Source organism: Rhinatrema bivittatum, chromosome 11 (genome assembly GCF_901001135.1).
Source record: "Rhinatrema bivittatum chromosome 11, aRhiBiv1.1, whole genome shotgun sequence".
NCBI classification, from domain to species: domain Eukaryota; kingdom Metazoa; phylum Chordata; class Amphibia; order Gymnophiona; family Rhinatrematidae; genus Rhinatrema; species Rhinatrema bivittatum.
The window spans coordinates 58758107-58779515 of record NC_042625.1 but is presented as its reverse complement, the minus strand read 5'-3'; the positions used below and the strand labels follow the sequence as shown (position 1 = coordinate 58779515).

Here is a 21409-nt window from a genome sequence, read left to right as displayed (position 1 = left end):
CCCTTGCTCCTAGTCCTCCCCATCATCCATCTACCACCGTGCTGTTCCACAGTGACATACTTATGGATAGCAGCAGAAGGGCAAGGCAGGTGGTCTGGTGGTGGCACACTCTGGCAGCAGAAATAAAGGAAGGCAGGTACCGATTCCCGCCATCACGGCACTTCAGCACTGCAACCGCAGCGGCGGCAAGAGGATGACGACAGGTCCTGGCTGCCCAGCAGCAGCGGAAACGCATAGAAGGTCTTTGGCTGCAAAAAGGGCTCACAGGTTCTGCCACTGCTTTTTTGAACTTGCTCACAGCTGCATCTTTAAAACATAACTTCCATAAGAACATAAGAAATTGCCATGCTGGGTCAGACCAAGGGTCCATCAAGCCCAGCAACCTGTTTCCAACAGAGGCCAAACCAGGCCACAAGAACCTGGCAATTACCCAAACACCAAGAAGATCCCATGCTACTGATGCAATTAATAGCAGTGGCTATTCCCCAAGTAAACTTGATTAATAGCCATTAATGGACTTCTCCTCCAAGAACTTATCCAAACCTTTTTTGAACCCAGCTACACTAACTGCACTAACCACATCCTCTGGCAACAAATTCCAGAGCTTTATTGTGCATTGAGTGAAAAAGAATTTTCTCCGATTAGTCTTAAATGTGCTACTTGCTAACTTCATGGAATGCCCCCTAGTCCTTCTATTATTCGAAAGTGTAAATAACCTATTCAAATCTACCTGTTCAAGACCTCTCATGATCTTAAAGACCTCTATCATATCCCCCCTCAGCCTTCTCTTCTCCAAGCTGAACACCCCTAAACTCTTCAGCCTTTCCTCATAGGGGAGCTGTTCCATCCCCTTTATCATTTTGGTCGCCCTTCTCTGTACCTTCTCCATCGCAACTATATCTTTTTTGAGATGCGGCGACCAGAATTGTTCACAGTATTCAAGGTGTGGTCTCACCATGGAGTGATATAGAGGCATTATGACATTTTCCATGGTGAGCAAGTTGCAGGAAAGGGGAAGGGGGATCAAAGTGCTCAGCATCTCTTCTGATCATGCGTAACTTGTTTTTTCTCGGTTCTTTCCTGCCAGCCACATGTGCACCACTCCTGACCCAATTTTACAGTGTCTGGTTACACTTGTAATCGAACACAGTACAATCAATGGAAAAAACTGGACTGTCTAGTTCAAAATCAGGCAGCTGGTCACCCAAGCCATCTGATCAACAAGGTTTACCCAGATTTGCAATGGAATGCTTGCAGAATGAGCTCGCAGAGAATTTGACAGGAGGCAAGGACCTCAAGACCCATCTAGTCTGCTCATTTTCCACTCCTTTTGCTATACAGCAGGCTTACCTGATCTCTGCTTTAACCCTCCTCCTTCCCCACCACTAAGGTTCCTTTGTCCTTATCCCATTCTTTTAACTCTTAAGATTATATACTATGTTTGCAAATCAACTGCTAAAGCAAAATCAGAGACAGACGTGTACAACCCCTGTAAAAAAAAGTTTAGGGAGCTCTGGCTGCTGTAGGAAATCAAAAAGTCATGCTTTTGATATCTTTTCCAGGGACCATTGCTGCCCTCTAGTGGCAGGAGAGATCGTTATGATACTGTACAAGTTCGAGTAGTAAACCTCCCCACCCCTTCCAATACTGAAGCTTGAGCAACGTACATGGCTTAAGGGATCAAAGACAATAAAAAATGTGAAGGGAAAAAGCTATTTATTTATTTATTTGTTTGTTTTTTATATACCGATCTTCTTGCATTGGATACAAATCTAATCGGTTTACATTGAACAATTAAACTTGCCTGATAGCATTACATAGAACGAAAAACATATAAGAACATTTATTTATTTATTTATTTTATTTATTTATTGTTTTTGTTATACCGAGTTTCATGATAGGCATCACATCAACCCGGTTTACAAATAACAAGGAGTGTAAAGCATAACGTAACGTAAAAAACAATATTTTCAATAAGAACCTTAAACTTTAAATACGTGAATCAGAAAAAGGGAGAGGGAAAGTTACAAAAAACAAGGAAAATAAACTTGGGATGGAAGGGGAGAAATTGAACAGCACAATATTTACATTTCAGCCTATTGATACATTAGAATAGCAAGTGAAAAAATAAGACTATGAAACGGTACATAGGTGGTATTTAAATGTAACTTTCTCAAATCTGAGAATGTGCTAAGCAGCAGGCTGGGGCATCACTCATGCCTACCTTGCTTTCTTGATTTAACATAGTAACAAAGAGGTCCATATTTGGTAGGCTGCTGCACAGGAAAGCTACCCATGTAAAGTTGCCCAAATATTCAGCCTCTTCTTCAACTGCCAGATGCAGAAGAAATGGCAGCAGCTTCACAAGACCTTTTCTTCTGCCGCAGGGGCCTTCTTAGTGCTGGTAGGGAATGGGAATCTCACTAGCACTTCTTCATTCTGCGCTGTCGTCGGGGCTTTTTTGGTGCTGGGGTGGGAGTGGGAACCCTGCCAGTAGGTCATAATTACATGCCACCACTGGGGGTCTTCTTAGTGTTGGCAGATGGTGGGAACCCTGCCAGCATATCATCGCATGGCACCATGGGGGCCTCAGTGATGGGGTGAGACTGAAAAAGAGTGAGGCAGCCACCACAAGGGGTTTGTTTGGTTTTTTTTTTGGAGGTGGAGGAGACACTTGCTGCCACTCCCAAAGTTTTGCCACCTGAAGCAGCCGCCTCACCCTGCTTCATTATGGAAAGGCCCCTGTCTCTATCACCACTTCTTCTTATCGGGCTAAATTCTGTGTTGGAAATGAGTTACCAGGACAAAATTTAGCTAGAAAGCAGAGGACAATATTCGCATCTTGGCTTTTGTCCAGGTAACTCAAACAGTTAACCAAACAAAGCCTTTGAATATTGTCTCTTTGAATAGGTACTCATTACCAGCACAATATTTAGCTTGATAAAAAGAGGTGGTAATAGAGGCTTTTCAGGGAAGAGTTAAATTTTAGCCAGTGAGCACAGGTATCCAGTGTTATCCAGCTAAAGTTACCTGGGTAAATCTGGTTGGAAAAATACCTGTCCTAAAGTTACCCAGATAACCAGGCTATCAGATTTTAACAAATATATAAATAGTTGAGTATAATTATCATATTTTCAGGGCAGGGCCTGAGCCCCAAGTCTTTCAAGCACTGTCCAACAACTTGGGCTGCCAGAAATGCCCTTGCTCCTTCCTGTTGTGGCCAGTGGATGGCTGAAGCTAGTGCTACCCCTGCTCCCTCCCTTCGTATGTGGCCCATGGGAGCTTAGTCCCACTCCCCATTCTTCCTAGTGAAATCTATCACCACCACTGATCTAAATTAGCAGGAGACGTACAGTGGCAGTGCCTCAACTCTGCAAGTAAACATTTTCACTTAATTCATATTAATCCATGCAAATTGCATCATACTTCCCTGATCATATGAAACATGAACAACTTCACCCCACACACATTTATGTTTAGAGGTGTAAGAGGTACTTTGTTCCCTTACCACTAATTTTCCCCTTTTCTATCTCCTGGAAAAGCTTTTTGCCACTTTCTAGACCAACTCCAAGATTTTTTCCCACCTTGGGTCTTGGGATTGGTCAGGCTTCCTCCACACAACTTGAACTGAGCATGTGCAATGTGTGGTTGGTTATAGTTTGGTTTTGGAACAGAAGGAATGTTTTTTCTGGTGGATCCCCATAGGCCCCACAGCCTACAGAATTGAGAAAAACAAGCACAGTATCCTTAATAGAACCCTCATGCACTTGGAAGGGACTGCCCTTGGTGAGCAGAGAAGAGAAGAAGGATTTTGACTTTTGAAAGAGTTGTTTTTTTGCTCCTGACCTGCTCCTAGTTCAGGAGAACAATCACTCCTGCCTCAGTGGAATGTGATAGGGGCTACTTTGCCTTACATCCAGTTATAGTGTGGACTGTAGTTGCCCAGAAATAAGAACTGTTTTTTGGAGAAGATTTTTCTTTATGTTTGGATGGGAAGAAGCCTTTTTATCACCAACTTCCTACCCACTCTCTAGAGCAGAGAATTTTCCTACTTTCCTGTCACCAGAAGGTAGGTACACTGACTCAGAGTTGGACAGAAAGAAACTAAGGCACATGAAGTTTTCATTCTATTGTGTCATGAGATTCTTTAGAATTTGTGTGATTTTTTTTTTTAATTTTTGATCAAGTTTTTTTAAGTTACAGTAAAGTTTTTTATTTCAACACCACTTCAAATGTCCAGCCTGCTTTTTTTGAGTTCAAGAACCAACTTGCTAAAATCTACAGGAGTGAGTACTATTGTGAGAATGATCGAGTGGAACTTGAGGGACTGGAGAGACTGTGTAGTGATCCCAACCCTTGTGCACCTAAGGCTTCAGAGACTTGTCCTCCTCTCTGCCTGTAGAACCCCAACATCCCATTGGTCAAAACATGGTGGGTGTCTAGCAGGATAAATTAGAGGACCAGGAAGATAAGATTGGCCTTGGGACTGCAGTGGCCCTTATATTCTGGATATCAATCAAAAAGGTGATTACAAAGGCAATCTCCTTCAGGCGCAGTCTTGTACTGTGCAAACATTTCTTACAAACTCCCTCAGATGGAGCTTGTAAGAAAGGTTTGCATGGTACAAGACTAAGCCTGAAGCTTTGGGGTTCACAAGTTCTGGTTCCTTCTCTTTCTGGGATGCTTTTACCTGCATTTTAAAAAAGGAAAATGAACTTTGGGATGTATGATTAGAAATATAGCATTTGGCAATACAACTAAGCACCGAGACTCATTTTATGATTGCCCCTTAAAACTTTTTTTGATATCTATTTACACCAGAATTTGGTGGTGGTATTGTGTTTTCTTGATTTTTAAACAATATGTAATGGCACTGCCAAAAAGTTCTATGTAATGACACTGCCAAAAAGTTTTAAGTTATCTGTAAACCGACACGATGTGCAAACGGTTGTCGGTATATAAAAACCTACAAATAAATAAATAAATAAATAAATAAATAAATAAATAAAAATATGCAAGACTCATGCCATCTGTTCCTTTTAGTTTCTTTCTAACTAATGTTCTTATTCTAAGATAAGTTATGTGTTACAAATAGGTGCACAGGTGGTATTCTCTATCCTCCCAGTCAAGAATAAGGCCTGAGCAGGGAAACTCACATTCTGGAGATGAATGAATGGATGTGTAGATGGTGTCAGTGGGAGCAATTTGACTTCCTGAACCATGGGATGATGTTTGAAAGACTGTTGAGTAGAGATGGGGGCCCACCTGTCAAAGAAGGGGCATAGCATCTTCCAACACAAACTGTCAAACCTACCGAGGAGGGCTTTAAACTAGGATCATTAGGGATAGGTGAATTTGAATAGAAATGGGAAAAAAGGGCAACATCTGAAAAGTTATGTATACTAATGCTCACAGTATGGAAGATAAAGTCCCGGATTTAGAGGCAGTCATAGAAGATGCTGACTTGGATGTAGTGACTGTCACAGAAAGGTGGAATACAGAAAACCATGACTGGGATATAGTTATCAAAAAACACCACAATATTCCCCAGTGTAATTTTAAATATTTTCAATTACATTTTTTGTTGAATTTGTTGGACCTTCATGAGTACAGTTATACCAGGCTACAATCTATTCAGAAAAGACTGGGTAGGAAGGAAGAGTGGAAGTCTGGCAATATATATAAAAAATTATATTAAAGCAATGGAATTGCAGGGCTTACGAAGAAAGGAGGAGGCACTGTATGTTAACTTGGAAAGAGGGGATGGAGCATCTATTTATATTAGTGTAATATACACATCTCCATCACAGACAGAAGAAATGGATAGAGAGTTCATAGAGGATTCTCACAAAATTAGTATGAAAGGTAAGATGCTATTGCTAGCAGATCTCAATCTGTTGGATGTTGATTGGGACATCCCAGCCATGGTGTCTGCTAGAGATGTGCTTCGGGTAAAATATTTCATGTCAGGCTTTGTTTCAGGGCCCCCCCCCCCCCCCCACACACACACACAGGAATTTTGTTTTTCCACTGGTTCGAGTTGTTTTATTTAGGGGGCCCCGATTTTCGAGTTAGTATACACTAACTCAAAAATGATTTTTTTCAGAAATTTCGGAAAAAATTAAATCGTTTTTCAGTTCTCCCGAACCATTCCAAATTAGGCAATACCATTGACATTGCCTAATTCGGGAAAAATGATTGCACATCCCTAGTGTCTGCTACAAGCAGGGAGATCCTGGATTTTTTGCAAGGAAAACTGTTCCGTCAACTGTTAATGGAACCCACATGGAAGGGAGCGAAACTGGACATGGTGCTTACCAACAGAGACAGCATTTCTGATGTTGTAATGGACGATCATTTGGGATCCGGTGATCACTGGATAGTATGGTTCAGTATTAGAGCTACCATTCATAAGGCATGTCAAAAACAAACAAACCAAGGAACACAAAAACATCATCACATACAAAATATTCTTTATTCAAGTATCTAATGCTAATTCACAAATGACTAATCATTAAAAACAATTAAAAAACCAAACATGAGAAAGTCCTTCTTGCAAAGATAGCATGAAGCTGTAGTGTGTTACAAATCAGCCGTTTTATAAATAGCCCCAACACAAAAGGCCTTTATGTTTTGCTGCTGAACGGCTTCATCAAGAGGAAACGATAATCGTGTGCTGATAAAAAAAAAAAAATGTAACCAACAATTATTATGGTAGTACAAAATACAATGAATGATAAAGTAAAAGAATATTGCTAACAATTTTTAAAGTTTATAAAAGTTGCACTACTTACATTTACAGTATGCCAGTCAGCATTAATAAAGACGATACCAAATCACAATCTGGGTTGCATTTCTAAATAAGTTCAGAGAATGAAATTAGTAAATAATCATACAATAAAAATGTAAGAAAAATCACTTTAAATCAGATTATAGCATAAGGAGACAAATTCGTTGAGAGCTCACCTCTGCCGTTCCCCGATGCTGTCAGGAACATCAAATTGGAGGCGGAATGGCTACTTTGTAACACCTTCCATCTTCATGGGGACAAGAAAATGCAAATTCATGCCATCTTTATGGTTATAGTTTTTGGATGCTTGATGTGCTGTCTTTGATACCCCGAAATTGTCTGCTCCAAATCACTGTGGATATCTTAAGCAACATGATTGCTACTTGTGGAATGCACTACAGCTTTATACTATTATCTTTGCAAGAAGGACTCTCTCATGTTTGGTTTTTTAATTGTTTTTAACAAGTAGTTTTTGTGAATTAGCATTAGATACTTGAATAAAGAATATTTTGTTTTTGACATTTTTGTAATTTGCAGGAACTCATTTTTGATACTATTTACTGTCCATTGCTTTTTTGACTAATGTATATAACTATATATATATATATATATACATACATATACACACACAAATACACAAACACACACATGGTAAAGTAGTTTTCAAACTATTTCCCAACACACAAAAAATACAAGCAGTAATAATTCAATCCTCAAAAAATTCCTTTGCAAGATTTAAGCAGTCTTTTCCAGAAAATCAATACTCAAATCCTGCTTACCCACGAGCAGACACAGCTGGTCCCTTAGGACTCTCCCTCAGAGATACTCAGTTACTTCAAACAAAATAAATAAAAAACAAACAATCTCCTCAGAGATTCACACTGCAAGTAGTTAACAAAGTGACCCTCTCAGTTAATTTCCCTTCTTGTCTCTAACAATATTTGATTTTAAAATCACACACCAGTATTTGCCTTAACCAGAGTGGAACCCAGGTTGCTGACACTAACTTTTAAAAAGGATATAGAGCAGCTTTTAAACTAGAACTTGGAGGAAAGTCAACATTCTGTTACTGTTGTTATTTAATATCCTCCAGGGGAGGAACGGAGCTAAACCCAGTTAGAGCTAGCTAGAACAAGACTAGGACTGGCCTGATAACAGGATCTTCTACCTATACTAGCCACCTCACTCTCGGATTAAGCCCTCAGGGGGAACTTGATTAGTAGTATCTTATTAGATATTTATGGTAATTATTTCTAGTTGGTTTGATTTACTTGTATTTATTTATATATCTATAGTCTGCCAGTAATAACTAGTAAACCATACACCTCATAGATCGTACAAATATATTATAGTTTGAAAGGATACAATAAATTGCTTCATAGTTCAAAGCAACAGGTAAGCAAGCAAACAGGACTACAACCAGGGATAATGAGTGTGGAGGTGGAAGATACAGTAGATGTCACAGAAAAGAGGCTAGCTGATTTTAGTTGCAAGACAGCTGAAGAAAAGGTGGAAAATTTGGTAAGTCTTTCTCATTTCTTTCAACAAATACTAAAAGCTCCTAACAGCAGAAGAATGTCCAGGAAACATCATATTACCAAAGCTATCTGATACATTTGCCGGTCACGGCAGGCTACTGCGAGTGGCTGCACTCATCCCCCAACACGGCCGCAAGACTGGGATACCGCCAGCATCGATGTGACTGACACCGCCATCTTGCTTCCCCAAACTTCTCCTAGGTGTGTGCTGGTACCAATAGGCTCCACAGTGGGAACATTAGCAACGGCACCCAGTGATGATGTCAGCATGGCTGGGTATTTAAACCCCAGCTGCACTCCTAGCAGATGCCTATGCAATGGATCTCCTGCATCCAGTGCAGTCTGTGTTGCCTCAGTGTTCCAGTCTTGCCTCTCCAGCCTTCCCTGCTTCATCTTGTCCAGTGTTCCCTGCCTTGTCAGTCCTCCTTGCCTTGATCCTGCTTCTCATCGGACTGACTTCCTGGATCTGACCACTGCCTGGACCTCGACTACCCTTGCTTGGACTTGGACACTTGCTGCCTGCCCCGATCTAGCCTGGCCCTAGACCATCTGTCTCTCCCTTGCCCTGCGGGACTATCACCTAAGTCCTGCTGGCTCCAGGAACCCAAAGGCTCAACCTGCAGGGAAAGGGGTTGGTAAAGGTGAAGCTCCAGACCCAGTTCCATCCCAGGATATGTGCACCAGCTGTTGGTGTGGGAGGTTCACTCCCTAAGGCAGTGCCAACCACACCACAGCACTAAAAGTACACTTTCCTTACACTATCACCATTGTTACTACATCTGCTTTTCTCCAGATGGATATCCTGATCCACAGTAAGGAACTATTTAATGTGAAAGATGAAACAGATAATGTAACAGAGAGAAGGTGGCAAAGCTGAGAAGCAACATGGACAATAAGGATAAAAGCAATGAGGTATCAAAGATGAAAAACTCAAGCAGAAGGGAATGTAGTATAGTAACATAATAATATAATAAATGTCAGATTGGTTCATCCAGTCTGCCCAGCAAGGTGTTAGGCTTGTAACTGCTGCTCTGTGCAGATTACCCTAAGAGAAAGAAGGTGCCATATAAGCCATAAAAGCAGGTGATGACTAGACCTCCCCCTCCCAATTTTATTTATTCATTCCTTCTTGTGACGCAGAGAGGGCTTAATCCGGCCATAGAAACACAAAAGCAGACTGTCCCTGCTCTACAGCCTCTATGAGTGAACTTGATCAAACTTTGTTGAAGTAAAGTAAAAGTCCAGATTGCAAAACCATACATTTACTGTTAAATATGCCCAGATAGATCCCTTGAATGCCTATTCAGAAATATTTTAACAAAAATTACCATAGGTTACCATTGTTCTCTATTTCCATCCTCTAGCCACCTGGGACCCAGATTACCATAGCTACTAGACCCTTCACCCCAACTCTCCTTCAGCTGAAGAACCAATAAGCAGTCCTGAAAGTGGAAGAGGAGAAACTATTCCAGAAACAGGAAGAACCAGAACTCAAACCCTAATGCTATAGTCTCAGCAACCACTGCACCTAGGAAGTGAAGAGTAGTGATAGTTGACTCCCTTCTGAAGAGCATCTATCTTTTTACCAAACAAGTTGTTCCAGGAGATATGTTGCTGTTGTATGCCAAGATTCAAGAGATTCATCAAGCCTACTATTATCCAAATCTGCTTATCTACATTGGCATGAATGATACTGCTGAGTACTGCATAGAATGTATCAAAAGTAACTTTATGGCAGTGGGAGAGAGTGTGTACTATTTTTTTAGCATTAGGAACTTTCCAGCAAAGGGAGGTCCAAGGTGAAAGAAGGGCCTTTCACCCTTAGGGGATGAGTTTTGGAGGTAGTATAAAGTTTGGCTCAATGAATCATAGAGAGGAGAATATAAGCAATGCCATGATGGGTAAGACCAAGGTCCATCAAGCCCAGCATCTTGTCTCTAACAGAGTCAGTCCAGGTTGCAAGTACCTGGCAGATCCCACAAAGTAGATCTATTTCCTGTTACTCACTCACAAAAATAGCAATACCTTTATTTAGTCTACCTGACTGTGAAAGAACGTCCCTAGAAACCCTTTTAGCCTGGTCCATGTTAAAAGCCAGAGAGAGAGAGAGCTTTGTGGGTGGGATCCTGCTGAGCAGAAATAAGAACGTAGGCCCAGCAGGGAACAGACAGGCCCCGCATCTCCAGAAGAAGCTAGCTCCTGACACATCTCTGTCCTAAGGTAAAACCTGTGTGATGTACTGCTGGAGGTAAGCAGTTTGCATGTTGTACACATTGGTTATGTTGTAAATAAAGTGGAATCTTTAAAAAAAAAAAAAAAAAAAAAAGCTGGAGTCAGTGTGGCATATGTCTCCAGCCTAAGAAGTTAACACTGCTATCCCACATATGGTGTCAGTTTGGGGATTTCTACACTACACAAATGCACAGGCAGAAACCCAAGCCTCTAGGACAGGAATAGAGAATAGAAAAGAAAATACAAGTTTTGTTGTGTGTTTCCTGCCCAGAGAAGCAGCTTGGGGCAGCAGCAGTGCTGCTAGCTGTGTGATTAAAAGAATGTGGCTCAGGGACAGCACAGAAGCCAAACAGCTGAAAAAATTTTGTTTGATACAAAGAATTGTGTCTTGGGGCCTAAAGCAAAAAGTAGAACAGGATAGGACAAAGACAACAAAGAACATGAAACACAAGCCCAGAGGCAACAAAGCAGGATAGCCCCGAGGGGCAAGATAGGGAGAGGCCAAGAGAGGCCTCAAGGCTAGGCAAGGCCTTGAGTAGGACAGAGGTCAGGGATGGCCTAGGTAGGCCGCTGTAATACGATGGGATAAAAAAAAATGCTCTCAGGACAAACACTATGTTGAGCTCTGAAAAACTTGTTGATCAAGTGAAGAACTGTATCAGCAGGGCTTATGCAAGTGGTTGTGGGGGAGAGTAGCTTCTCTGTGCCTGGGACCTGACTCAACAGGAGGGGGAATACCTGGCCAGCAGCCCTACCCTGTACAGAAAGGTTCCCAGACCCAGCTGCTGGCTCATCTACGTGCACACTTGTTTACTTAGCCCTATAAAAGGTCAGGGTTCTCCAGTGGGAGGCTGGAGTCTCACCTGTGCACTGACGAGTGGTGCAGGATCTTTCCCATTGAAGCTGTGTGCTCCTGTTTTTCGGTCGCACAGGGGTTCCCCGACCTGATGAGTGGCAAGATGCTGATTTGCTGCTTGCTCCTGTTTTTCGGTCACACTGGGGTTCCCTGACCTGATGAGTGGCAGGATGCTGATTTGGTATGTATTATAGTCACGAGAAATGAAGTATGTGTGCTGTAAATAAAGCTATATTTTACTTCTGTATACCTTGTATATTATACTATAGAGTGTGTGTGTGTGTGTGGTCTCTGTAGATCTCTCACTCGGGAATCTTGTTACAGCCGCAAGCAAGGAAAGGGCCAGAAAACCCAAAGGCAACAAAGGTAAGCTAGAACCTGGCCACAAGGCAAGAAAATGCTGAAGGCCAGATGGCCACAAAGCATAGGCAAGGAAGGGTTGAGGACAGAAGATCCAAAGGCCATGAAGCAAACAAGGAAAAAGCCTGAGAAGGCTGCAAGGCAAGAAATGGCTAGAGGTAGGAGCCAAAATGAACTCAATGCCGAAGCACTGAGGCAAGGGACAGGCAAGATTAAGTAGGGCTAGAGACTGGGTGTGGTGCAGGCAGACAAGAGAAGCTTGGCCAGCCAGGCAAGTGTGCTTATGGAGGTCCCCTGGTGGAGCAGAGACTGCAAGACCAGCTGAGGCAACAAACCAGGGATGTGCTGGAGAATACACTTCATAACAGGGCTGGGGATGCTGCACCGCATCCAAAACCATAACACCATTCCATTTGCTTTATTCATTTTTGGCATCCTCTTCTGCACCTTTTCTAGTTTTGCTGTATCAGGGCTTCCCAAACTGTGGGTCATGACCACAAATGGGGTCACAAAACCTTTAGTTGGGGTCACAAGTGCTTCACATGGCAGTGCTCTTCACACATCAGCAGCAACAGATTTAGTATTGGAAGGCAATATGGGGCCTGTAAGCCAGCACGCTCTCACAGGCCCTGCAGTGGTCTCACTCTTGAATGAGTTTCTGTGATAAGGTGGGATTGGGGCTGCTGCACGGCTTGTCAGCTTGCATTGGATCACAGGCCCCAGCAGTAACTTCAATTATTAATGCCATCGCCGCATGCAGATCACTGTTGAGCTCAAAACCAGTTACAAGGGGATGGGCCAGAGAGTGTACACAGACCGGTGAAAATTGCCACTGCTCCTCTCCCTTCACTTAACGTCATACCTACCTAAAGAGAAAAATGTTATTCCTGTCATCAATCTGCCCTCTCTTTCCACCAGTTGTCATCTACTGTTGGCCTGGGGCCCAAAGAAAAATATTTGTAGGAGGGGAATGTTTGCAGGAGGAGCTGTTTGAAAGAAGTGATCAGATGCAGGGAGGATTTAAGGGTTGGATCAGCTGGCAGAGAGTTTCAGAAAGAGGATCAATTGGCAGAAGGAGATTTGAAGAGGTATCAGCTGGAGATTGTTTGACTGTGGAGGTGGAAAGGATTGGCTGTGGAGGGTGAGAAAGGGAGAACAACATAATATTGACTGGGGGATTAAGAAAGAAGTAATAGGGAATCCGCCAGAAGGCTGTCAGAGAAGGGTTTGAGGGGAGAAGGTGAGGTTGGGAGGTAAGAAAGAAGAAATGAGGGATGACTGAGGAGGGAATGGAAGATGAAGTAAGAAGGAGGGAATTATAGAATAAATTGGGGATTATTAAAAGAGCATAGAGATAAGGGTGGATCAGATGGGGGGATGCAAAAAAGGCTGGAGGGGATGAAGGAACAGATAACCTGGGGATGTGAGCGGAACTATTTTTCATCTCCATAACCAATTCTTTAACCACCACACTAGATGTCTTAAAAATCTTCATGGGAGATGGATGTTCCATTATTGATTGTCATTGAGCATTCCAAAATCAGAGATTATCATGTTATTGCAAACTGGAAGGTATGGAAAACATGAGGAGGGATCTCGTAAACTTGAATAATGGTCTAGAGTCTGACAGCTAAGATTTAAAGCTAATGCTTGGTCATATATTTGGATTGCAAACATCCAAGGGAGCTGTACAATATAGGTGGTGGCATTCTTCGGTGTACAAAACAAGAGCGTGATCTGGTGGGAATGATATCTGATAACCTTAAAGTCACCAAACAGGTAGATAAGGTGATGGCAAGAGCCAGAAGGATGCTGGGTGCATAGGGAGGGAAATAGCAAACATGAAAAAGGAGGCAATATTTTCTCTTTACAAGTCTTTAGTGAGACCTCATTTGAAGTACTGTGTACAATTTTGGAGACCATACCTTCAAAAGGTTTTAAACCAGATGAAGTCAGTGCAAATGGTTAATGCTCTTCATCATAAAATATCATAAAATCTATTTCACAATATAATGTAAATATGTATTCCTTAACTGATCAGTTATCTTGCTCTAATTCTTTCCCACAGTTAGATTTTACCCTGTTTTAATGTAACTTTATGACCTTCACACTTGTTAATGTTCTGTTATTTGACTCACTCCCCCTGTTATCTGTAAACCAGCATGATGTGATTTTTAATCACGAATGCTGGTATAGAAAAACTCTAAATAAATAAATAAATAAATAAATAAAATAAAACATATGGAAACAGACTTAAAGGGGAACTGAGCAATCCCAGGTTGCTCCTGTCCTGCCAGCGCTACATTCCAAACTGAAACTGGCTAAACTGAGAACACCATTTTGGAATATAGCATCAGCGGGACAGGAGTGACTGGGGATCGCTCCTGTACCCTTTGGACCCTGCAGGCCACGGCTATGGGGTAATATGTCAGGGTAGGGACCCCAGAGATGAAGGATTGGTAGCAGCCTCCAGTCATGTGGCACCATTTTGTAATATGGCACTGGCAAGGCAGGAGCAACCTCAGGAATAGTGAGAAGTCTTGCAGGGTCTTGGGGAATGGGGGGGGGATGAGGCAAGAATGAAGAGGATTTTTTTTTTTATTTTACAGCTCATTCAGTTGGCAGGGAGCAGGATTTTGGAAACAAGATAAAAACAGCAAAAATGTATTCAGTTTTGTTTTCAAAATGAAACTGAATGAAAAAGGAAACGTTGTTGATATTTCGTTTTTGGTTGGAAACAAAAGTGCATCCTTAGTTATTTCAGAACTTGCAGCCTGCTAGACAGACACATCTGCTAATGATTGCTACTACCGAAGCTCGTCAGACAAACCCAGCCACATGGATGCCTGTGTTACCGTCAGAGCTTCCAATATTTCATATTAACCACGTTACTATACAGCCCCAACACCCACTGTTGAATCAAGTGAGTATGGCCCTGTGAACAACTACTCTGTCACTAAGTTGTACTTTCTGCTTTTTCCAGTTTTAGCAACTAAGGATCGTCTGTGCTCATCCCATGGCCTCTTAAACTCCATTATTGTTATAGCTGCCATCATCTATTCCAGGAAGGTATTCTATACTTTCACCATTTTTTTCCGGGGGAAAAAAAATCCTGTTTTTTTTTCTCTGTCTATCCCTGTCAGAGCCTCATATCATGATCCCTTGTTCCAGAACATATTTTCCTTTGAAGCAGGTTTCCTTTGTATGCATTATTTATGCAAACTTTTCAAATATTTGAATTTATGGTATGTTGGGAATCCAGGACTTCATTCTGCTATTCGGTATTATGCACATACAAACACATGTTCCTCTAGATTACAGACTTTCTTGCTGTTTGCTGCGCATTCAGATTTGTTTGCTTACAGTGCTGTCGTTTTGACAAATACCATGATTTCTGGTATCTTTGTATTGTGTATTGCAGAGGGCCAAGGGTGGTAATTCCTCACCTGAAATGTGAACACTCCTAAGGCAGGAGAGGGAGGCATTTAACCTTGCACACTCCTCACTGGTTGCACCAAATTTCATCACAGTCTCGCACACCTTCTCATCTGCCATTTCTAGCAACTCCTCCAGGGTCAGCTGGCCAGTGTTAATCTCCTACAACAAAAGCAGGTAACAAAGAAAAAAAAAGGCAATAAAAGTTAGAGCTGTCACTGAAAACCAGCATCTACATTCCCTGTTGGATAAAAAAAAAAGTCAAAAAGGAATTGTTAATGTGCCACGCATGTGCTGAATGTAAGAGGCCGTAGAAATCAAAGGGGTGTTCTGTGAAGGCTTGTAATTAGAGTTCACTTCAGAATAAAAGACCAAGAAGCTTTCATAAGACCAACTGCATATTCGTCTTCTTCCCCAGTTCCCTCTCTTTCCCTTTTAACACCGTTCCCCTACCCCCACCCTCACCTACCTCCCACTTGATGGAGACACATACCCAAACAATGAGGAACGGTAAAAGGTTTATGAGAGACGCTGACTACATGGGCTCTGCAAACACTTACAAATAGCTTTTCCCCTAACATCCAGTGAAGACACTGCATTATCAGGTGCAGCAATACTGCCAAATTCATGAAATGCCACAATGATATCACAGGTAAAGAAGAGACTGTATTGTTAGCAGAACAGTAAAGCATGTTCCTGTAGCCCTGTTCAAATCCAATGTAGAGGATGGGAGTGAAGCAAGCTGAGTATTAGGGGGTGGAGCTCCTTCAGCCTTATCCATTGAGTAAGTCATGGTCTACTTTTGGAAATTCCATTAAGTCTATGGAAGTTGACTCCTTTCATCTCCCAAAAGACTAGAAGCAGTCTATAAGGACATAGTATGAGTACCGTGTTAGCCTGCTAAAAAGCAAATAGGAAGAAATTAAGAAAAACAACCAAGTAGTTTTTATAAGGCTAAAAAAGGATCAAGATTGCAAACCTTTGGGACTATACAGAGTATCATCAGCATCATTGTTTATTCATTTCATACTTTTCCAGCAGAAGAGTTTAAAGCATGTAACAACATATATGTACAATACATGTGCAAGCATAAAAGATATTTGAAGAGTGTGATGTGGCGCTGACTTGGATGGTCTATGATGAATTTGGAAGACTTGCTTGATTGGTTATGCCTTTGAAGTTTATTTCATTCTGCTTGGACAGTGTGATAGAGCAGTTTCTTTATTTATATTTATTTATTTATTTATTTATTATTTTTGTTATACCGAGTTTCATGACAGATATCACATCAACCCGGTTTACATTTAACAATGTGTGTAAAGCATAGAGTAACGTAATAACCAATATTCCCAATAAACTGTGAAACTTTAAATACAGTGAATCAAAACCGTGTGTGAGAAAGTTACAATAAAATAGGGAAAATTAACTTGGATCTGGAAGAGGGGGAAGTTGAACAATGCAATATGTACATTTCTTCCAATTAATAAGATAGTATAGTAGAGTAAATAAATAAGCCTATGTGGATACATGTGATGGTACATAAATAAGATGGTACATGTAAATAAATTCTAATTAATAAAATAGTATAGTAGAGTAGATAAATAAGCCTATGTGGATACATATGATGGTACATAAATAAGATGGTACATGTAAATAAATAAGCCTATGTGGATACATGTGATGGTACATAGATAAGAGACGGAAAATATAAGAGACGGTAAAAATAAGTGATCAAGGGAATAAATAAGACACAGTAGTGCATGGAAAGATATGATAATAGAATGGAACGGTAGTATATAACCAAGAGAATAAATAAATAAGACACAGTAGTGCAAGGTAATGGTATGATAATACTCAGCAGGTAAAGATGATAATACTCAGTAGGTAAAGATGAGTATAAGTTTATGGTAGGTGGATTCTTGCTTAGATCCAGTTATTGCAAACGAGTTTATGAAGATGCATAAGGGTTTTATTCAAGGCTTGGAAATGCTTTTTTAAAAAGCCAAGTTTTAAGTCTTTTCTTAAATGTTAGAGCGCATGATTCCTGTCTCAAATCAGGAGGGATGGAGTTCCACAACGCTGGACCTGCTGACGAGAAGGCTCTGAGACTCAAGGCTTTATGTTGGAAGGTTTTGGCTTTTGGAATCTGGAGTGACTCTTTGTAGTATTCCCTGATGGGTCTGGTGGAAGTGTATTTTTTAAATGGTATTTGTAGATCGAGATGCGTATGTTGGTTAATGGTCTTGAATATAATGTTGATGGATTTGTACATGATTCTAAAGTGGATTGGTAACCAATGGAGGTTTTTGAGGATAGGGGAGATATGGTCCATTTTCCTGGAATTTGTAAGGACTCTGGCTGCAGAGTTCTGAACCATTTGTAGGGGTTTGGTATAAGAAGCTGGGAGGCCTAGTAGCAATGAGTTGCAATAATCTAGTTTGGAAAAGATTATTGCTTGCAATATAGTTCTAAAGTCCTGAGCGTGAAAAAGTGGTTTAATTCTTTTCAGAATATGTAATTTGTAGAAGCAATCTTTGGTGGTTTGGTTAATGAATGTTTTAAGGTTGAGACGATTGTCTAAGATAGCTCCTAGATCTCTTACGTGGACTGTTTGAGGGAGTGCGGGTGGTTTTTGAAGTGTGTTATTGTTTTCCGGTGATATGATTAAGAATTCTGTTTTTGAAGCATTGAGTATGAGGTTTAGGTTGGTGAGAAGGGGTTTAATTTGTAAAAGGCAACTGTCCCAGTATTCCATTGTTTTTGAAATTGTTTCTTTTAAGGGAATCACGATCTGTACGTCGTCAGCAAAAAGGAAGTGTTTCAGGTTCAATTTTGTAAGGAGTTGACATAATGGTAACAGGTATAGATTAAAGAGCGTGGGTGAAAGTGATGAACCTTGTGGCACCCCTCTGTTACAATGGTGGTATTGGGATTCTTTGTTGTGAATTTTGACTCTATATCCTCTGTTTTCTAGAAATGTTTTGAACCAGTTTAGTGTAGCACCTGTCAATCCAATGTTTGCCAGTTGTTTTAGAAGAAGGGCGTGATTGACGGTGTCGAAGGCCGCCGAGAAGTCCAAGAGGATTAATAGAAATGTTTGGCCTTTATCAATTCCAGAAATGAGGAAGTCGGTGAGAGAGATTAGTAATGTTTCTGTGCTTGCAGCTTTGCGAAAACCGTATTGGTTTGGTGAAAGAATGCTGTGGTCCTCTAAGTAGTTGGATAGTTGGGTGTTTACCAATTTTTCTATGATTTTAGCTATGAATGGGAGATTGGAAATAGGGCGGAAGTTGTTGGGATCACATGCATTTAGATTTGGTTTTTTCAGCAGTGGCTTGATTGAAGCTGTTTTTAGGTCATCTGGGTAGATACCATGAGATAGGGAGCAGTTTATGATGTCTGCCAGTGTTTTTGCTATAGTGTCAGGGATGAGAAGAAGCATTTTGGAGGGGATTTGATCAAATGGGTGTGATGATGGCTTCATTCTCTTTAGCACTGAATGTATCTCTGTGATTGTGATGGGTTCGAAAGCGTTAAGCTGGATGTCTTTGTTTTGGGGGAGATATGTGTTATCTGGATCAGTATTGTTTGTAGTCAGCTGGTTAAGGAGATCAGATATTTTTTTGTTGAAATGAAGAGCCAGTTCATCAGCCTTTGTCTGGGCTAGCTCGGGTGGGATATCTGGAATGATGGGTTTAGTGAGGCTGGAAACGAAGGCAAAAAGAGCTTTTGAGTCAAAGTTATAGTTGAATAAGGGTTTATTTATTTTAAATGTAGTGTGACTCAAAGTTATAGTTGAATAAGGGTTTATTTATTTTAAATGTAGTGTGACTCATCAAAAGACTTGTTTGGAAGAACTGGTGTAATAGAAAATAAATAGAAAGGCAAGGACAGAACAAACCTTAGTCTTGAGGGAATTGCTGTAGAAGCTGAAAGTGGGACGTGGGACATGGCACTGGCTAAAAAAATGGGGTCTATCCAGCTTGCTTATCTAAACTATTTCTTTCTGCTGGGAAGTTTGCTTGCTTGATTATGCCTTTTGAAGTTTATTTCTTTTTGCTTGGGATGTTTGCTTGATTGTGCTTTTGAAGTTTATTTCTTTTTGCTAGGGAACTTTGTATGATCGATTATGCCTTTTGAACTTTATTTCTTTCTGTTTTGAGAGTATAATAGAGCTGTTTCCTTGTTTATTTGTAGTTGAATAAGGATTTATTTTGTTTGAAGGGTAGTGTGAATCATCAAGCACTTGTTTGGAGAAATCGTTGGAATGGTAGATAAATAGAAAGGCAAGGATAGAAAAAACTGATGGATTTGCTGTTGAAGCAAGAGCTGCTGAAAGTGGATCTTAAAACTGGCTATAAAAAACCGGGGTATATCTAACTTGCTTAACTAAACTTTTCTTTCTGCTGGGAAGTTTGCTTGATTATGCTTTTTGAAGTTTCTCTCTGCTTGGGATGTTGGCCTGGTTAATTGGGCATTTGCTTACATTTACATTTATTAGTCGCTTAACACAAAAAGTTCTAAACATACAAAATAAATATTCATGCTTATGTCCAGCACTGGAAATAAGCCACACTTATAGTCTATGATAGTGGTGAGCCATGCCTAGAAGGTCACCAGAACAGAATAGAGGAAAAGGCTCAGGAGGGTTGAGCCATACTTGTATTATATATGGATCCACATACACTACTTGCAGGGGAGAGGAGAGGGAGGCTCAAAACTGCCATTTAATTAGCAGCATTAACTGATTTTTCTGAGTAACTACATTTTTTTTTTTTTTTTACTTATTACATCTTATTAACTAGTAACATTTTAGGCAATTCTGTGCCCTATTATGAACAATGAGCTTCTTCAATATCTTTTGTGTGCTTCTAATATCACAGAACAAAGTAAAGAAAGATATAGCACAAGAGCAGGAAAGCTAAAAAAAAACCCCAAGGTGCCTTTAACAATAGAATGATGTGCTTAAGGTTTTACTGACTGTATGCAGGTTTTACAGTAATATAACTCATTAAGGTAATAGCATAATAAATCTTCATTTTTTTATCCTGTCCAATCTCTTTCTCTTTCACCCCTTCCATTGCCTCCTTTCTATCCCCCAGAGGTGGGCAGGACAGGGTGCACTACTCATACTGCACCCTACTCTGGTGATCATTTAGTCACTTTTAAGGCCAATATTTAAAAACCTAGATAACTGGCTAAAGTTCAGTGGAATAAATGTCCTGCAACATATCTGCAGATAAAGTTATCTGGCTTATGCAGCCAGATAACTTTGAAACTTAACCGTCTATTAGGGAGCTATATTGTGTGATAACTAGGAATATTGCATGAAGAATAGCACAGTGACTGGTAACATAAAAATGTGAAAATGAGTATGAAAATGTTACATTTGGCAGCTTGCGAGATACCCCCGTAAGCCACTGCACTTGCCCCTGAAGCCAACAGTCTCTACCCATGGCAGGAACACCGCTCCCCACCGTCAAAACCACGCCATGTGGCTTACATGCTGGCACGATTCCCAGGTCCCACGTTTTGGGTCCAGGTGCTCTCTGATGATGTCGGTCACCACCGATATGTAAGCTGGCCTCAGACGCCCTACCAGTGCCTCAGCAACAAGTCTCCTATATAGCCTATGTAGTGTGTGTTGCTGCTCCTTCATTCCTGATCCTCATCTCGTCTCTCCACTCCAACCCTGCCTTGTCTCCTCACCTTCCCCAGATCTGACTTCAGGTTCTGACCCTTGCCTGGACATTGATGATTCTTGCTTGCAGCCTGCCTCTGACCCTTACCCGAACAGTAAATATTCTTGTTTTCTGCCTGCCTCTGACCCTAGCCTGACCCCGGACTGACGCCTACCCCATTGTCACTGAGATTCTCGCGTAAGACCTGCTGGCTCCTGAACCCAGGGCTTCCTGGGGTGCGCGCGCGCACGCTACCCACGTCTTTATCCACGTCATGGCTGGAACCTCGGGGGCATCCCCCTTGAGTGACATCACGCCATCCGGGTATTTAGCCTACGCTTGTTTGCTAGCTAGTTGAGTTAGCAAGGATTGGACTTGTTTATGATCGCAGTCAACACTGAACTCAGTATGTCTTTCAATGCTTTAAAAAAGGCCACTGAACAATTACTCAAAGGACATTGTCTGGATCTGTGCTGTTGAAGTGGTATTATTTTTGCTATGTATATTTTATACAGGG

At 41.1% G+C, this 21409-nt stretch overlaps 1 protein-coding gene across 1 annotated transcript in view; it reads right to left on the bottom strand.

Moving 5' to 3' along the window:
- Positions 1–21409, bottom strand: part of KSR2 (kinase suppressor of ras 2) — a 611851-nt gene that overhangs the window by 483216 nt on the left and 107226 nt on the right. Inside the window, 1 exon segment of the mRNA XM_029571387.1 lies at positions 15223–15373. Coding sequence (XP_029427247.1) covers positions 15223–15373 — 151 coding nt within the window.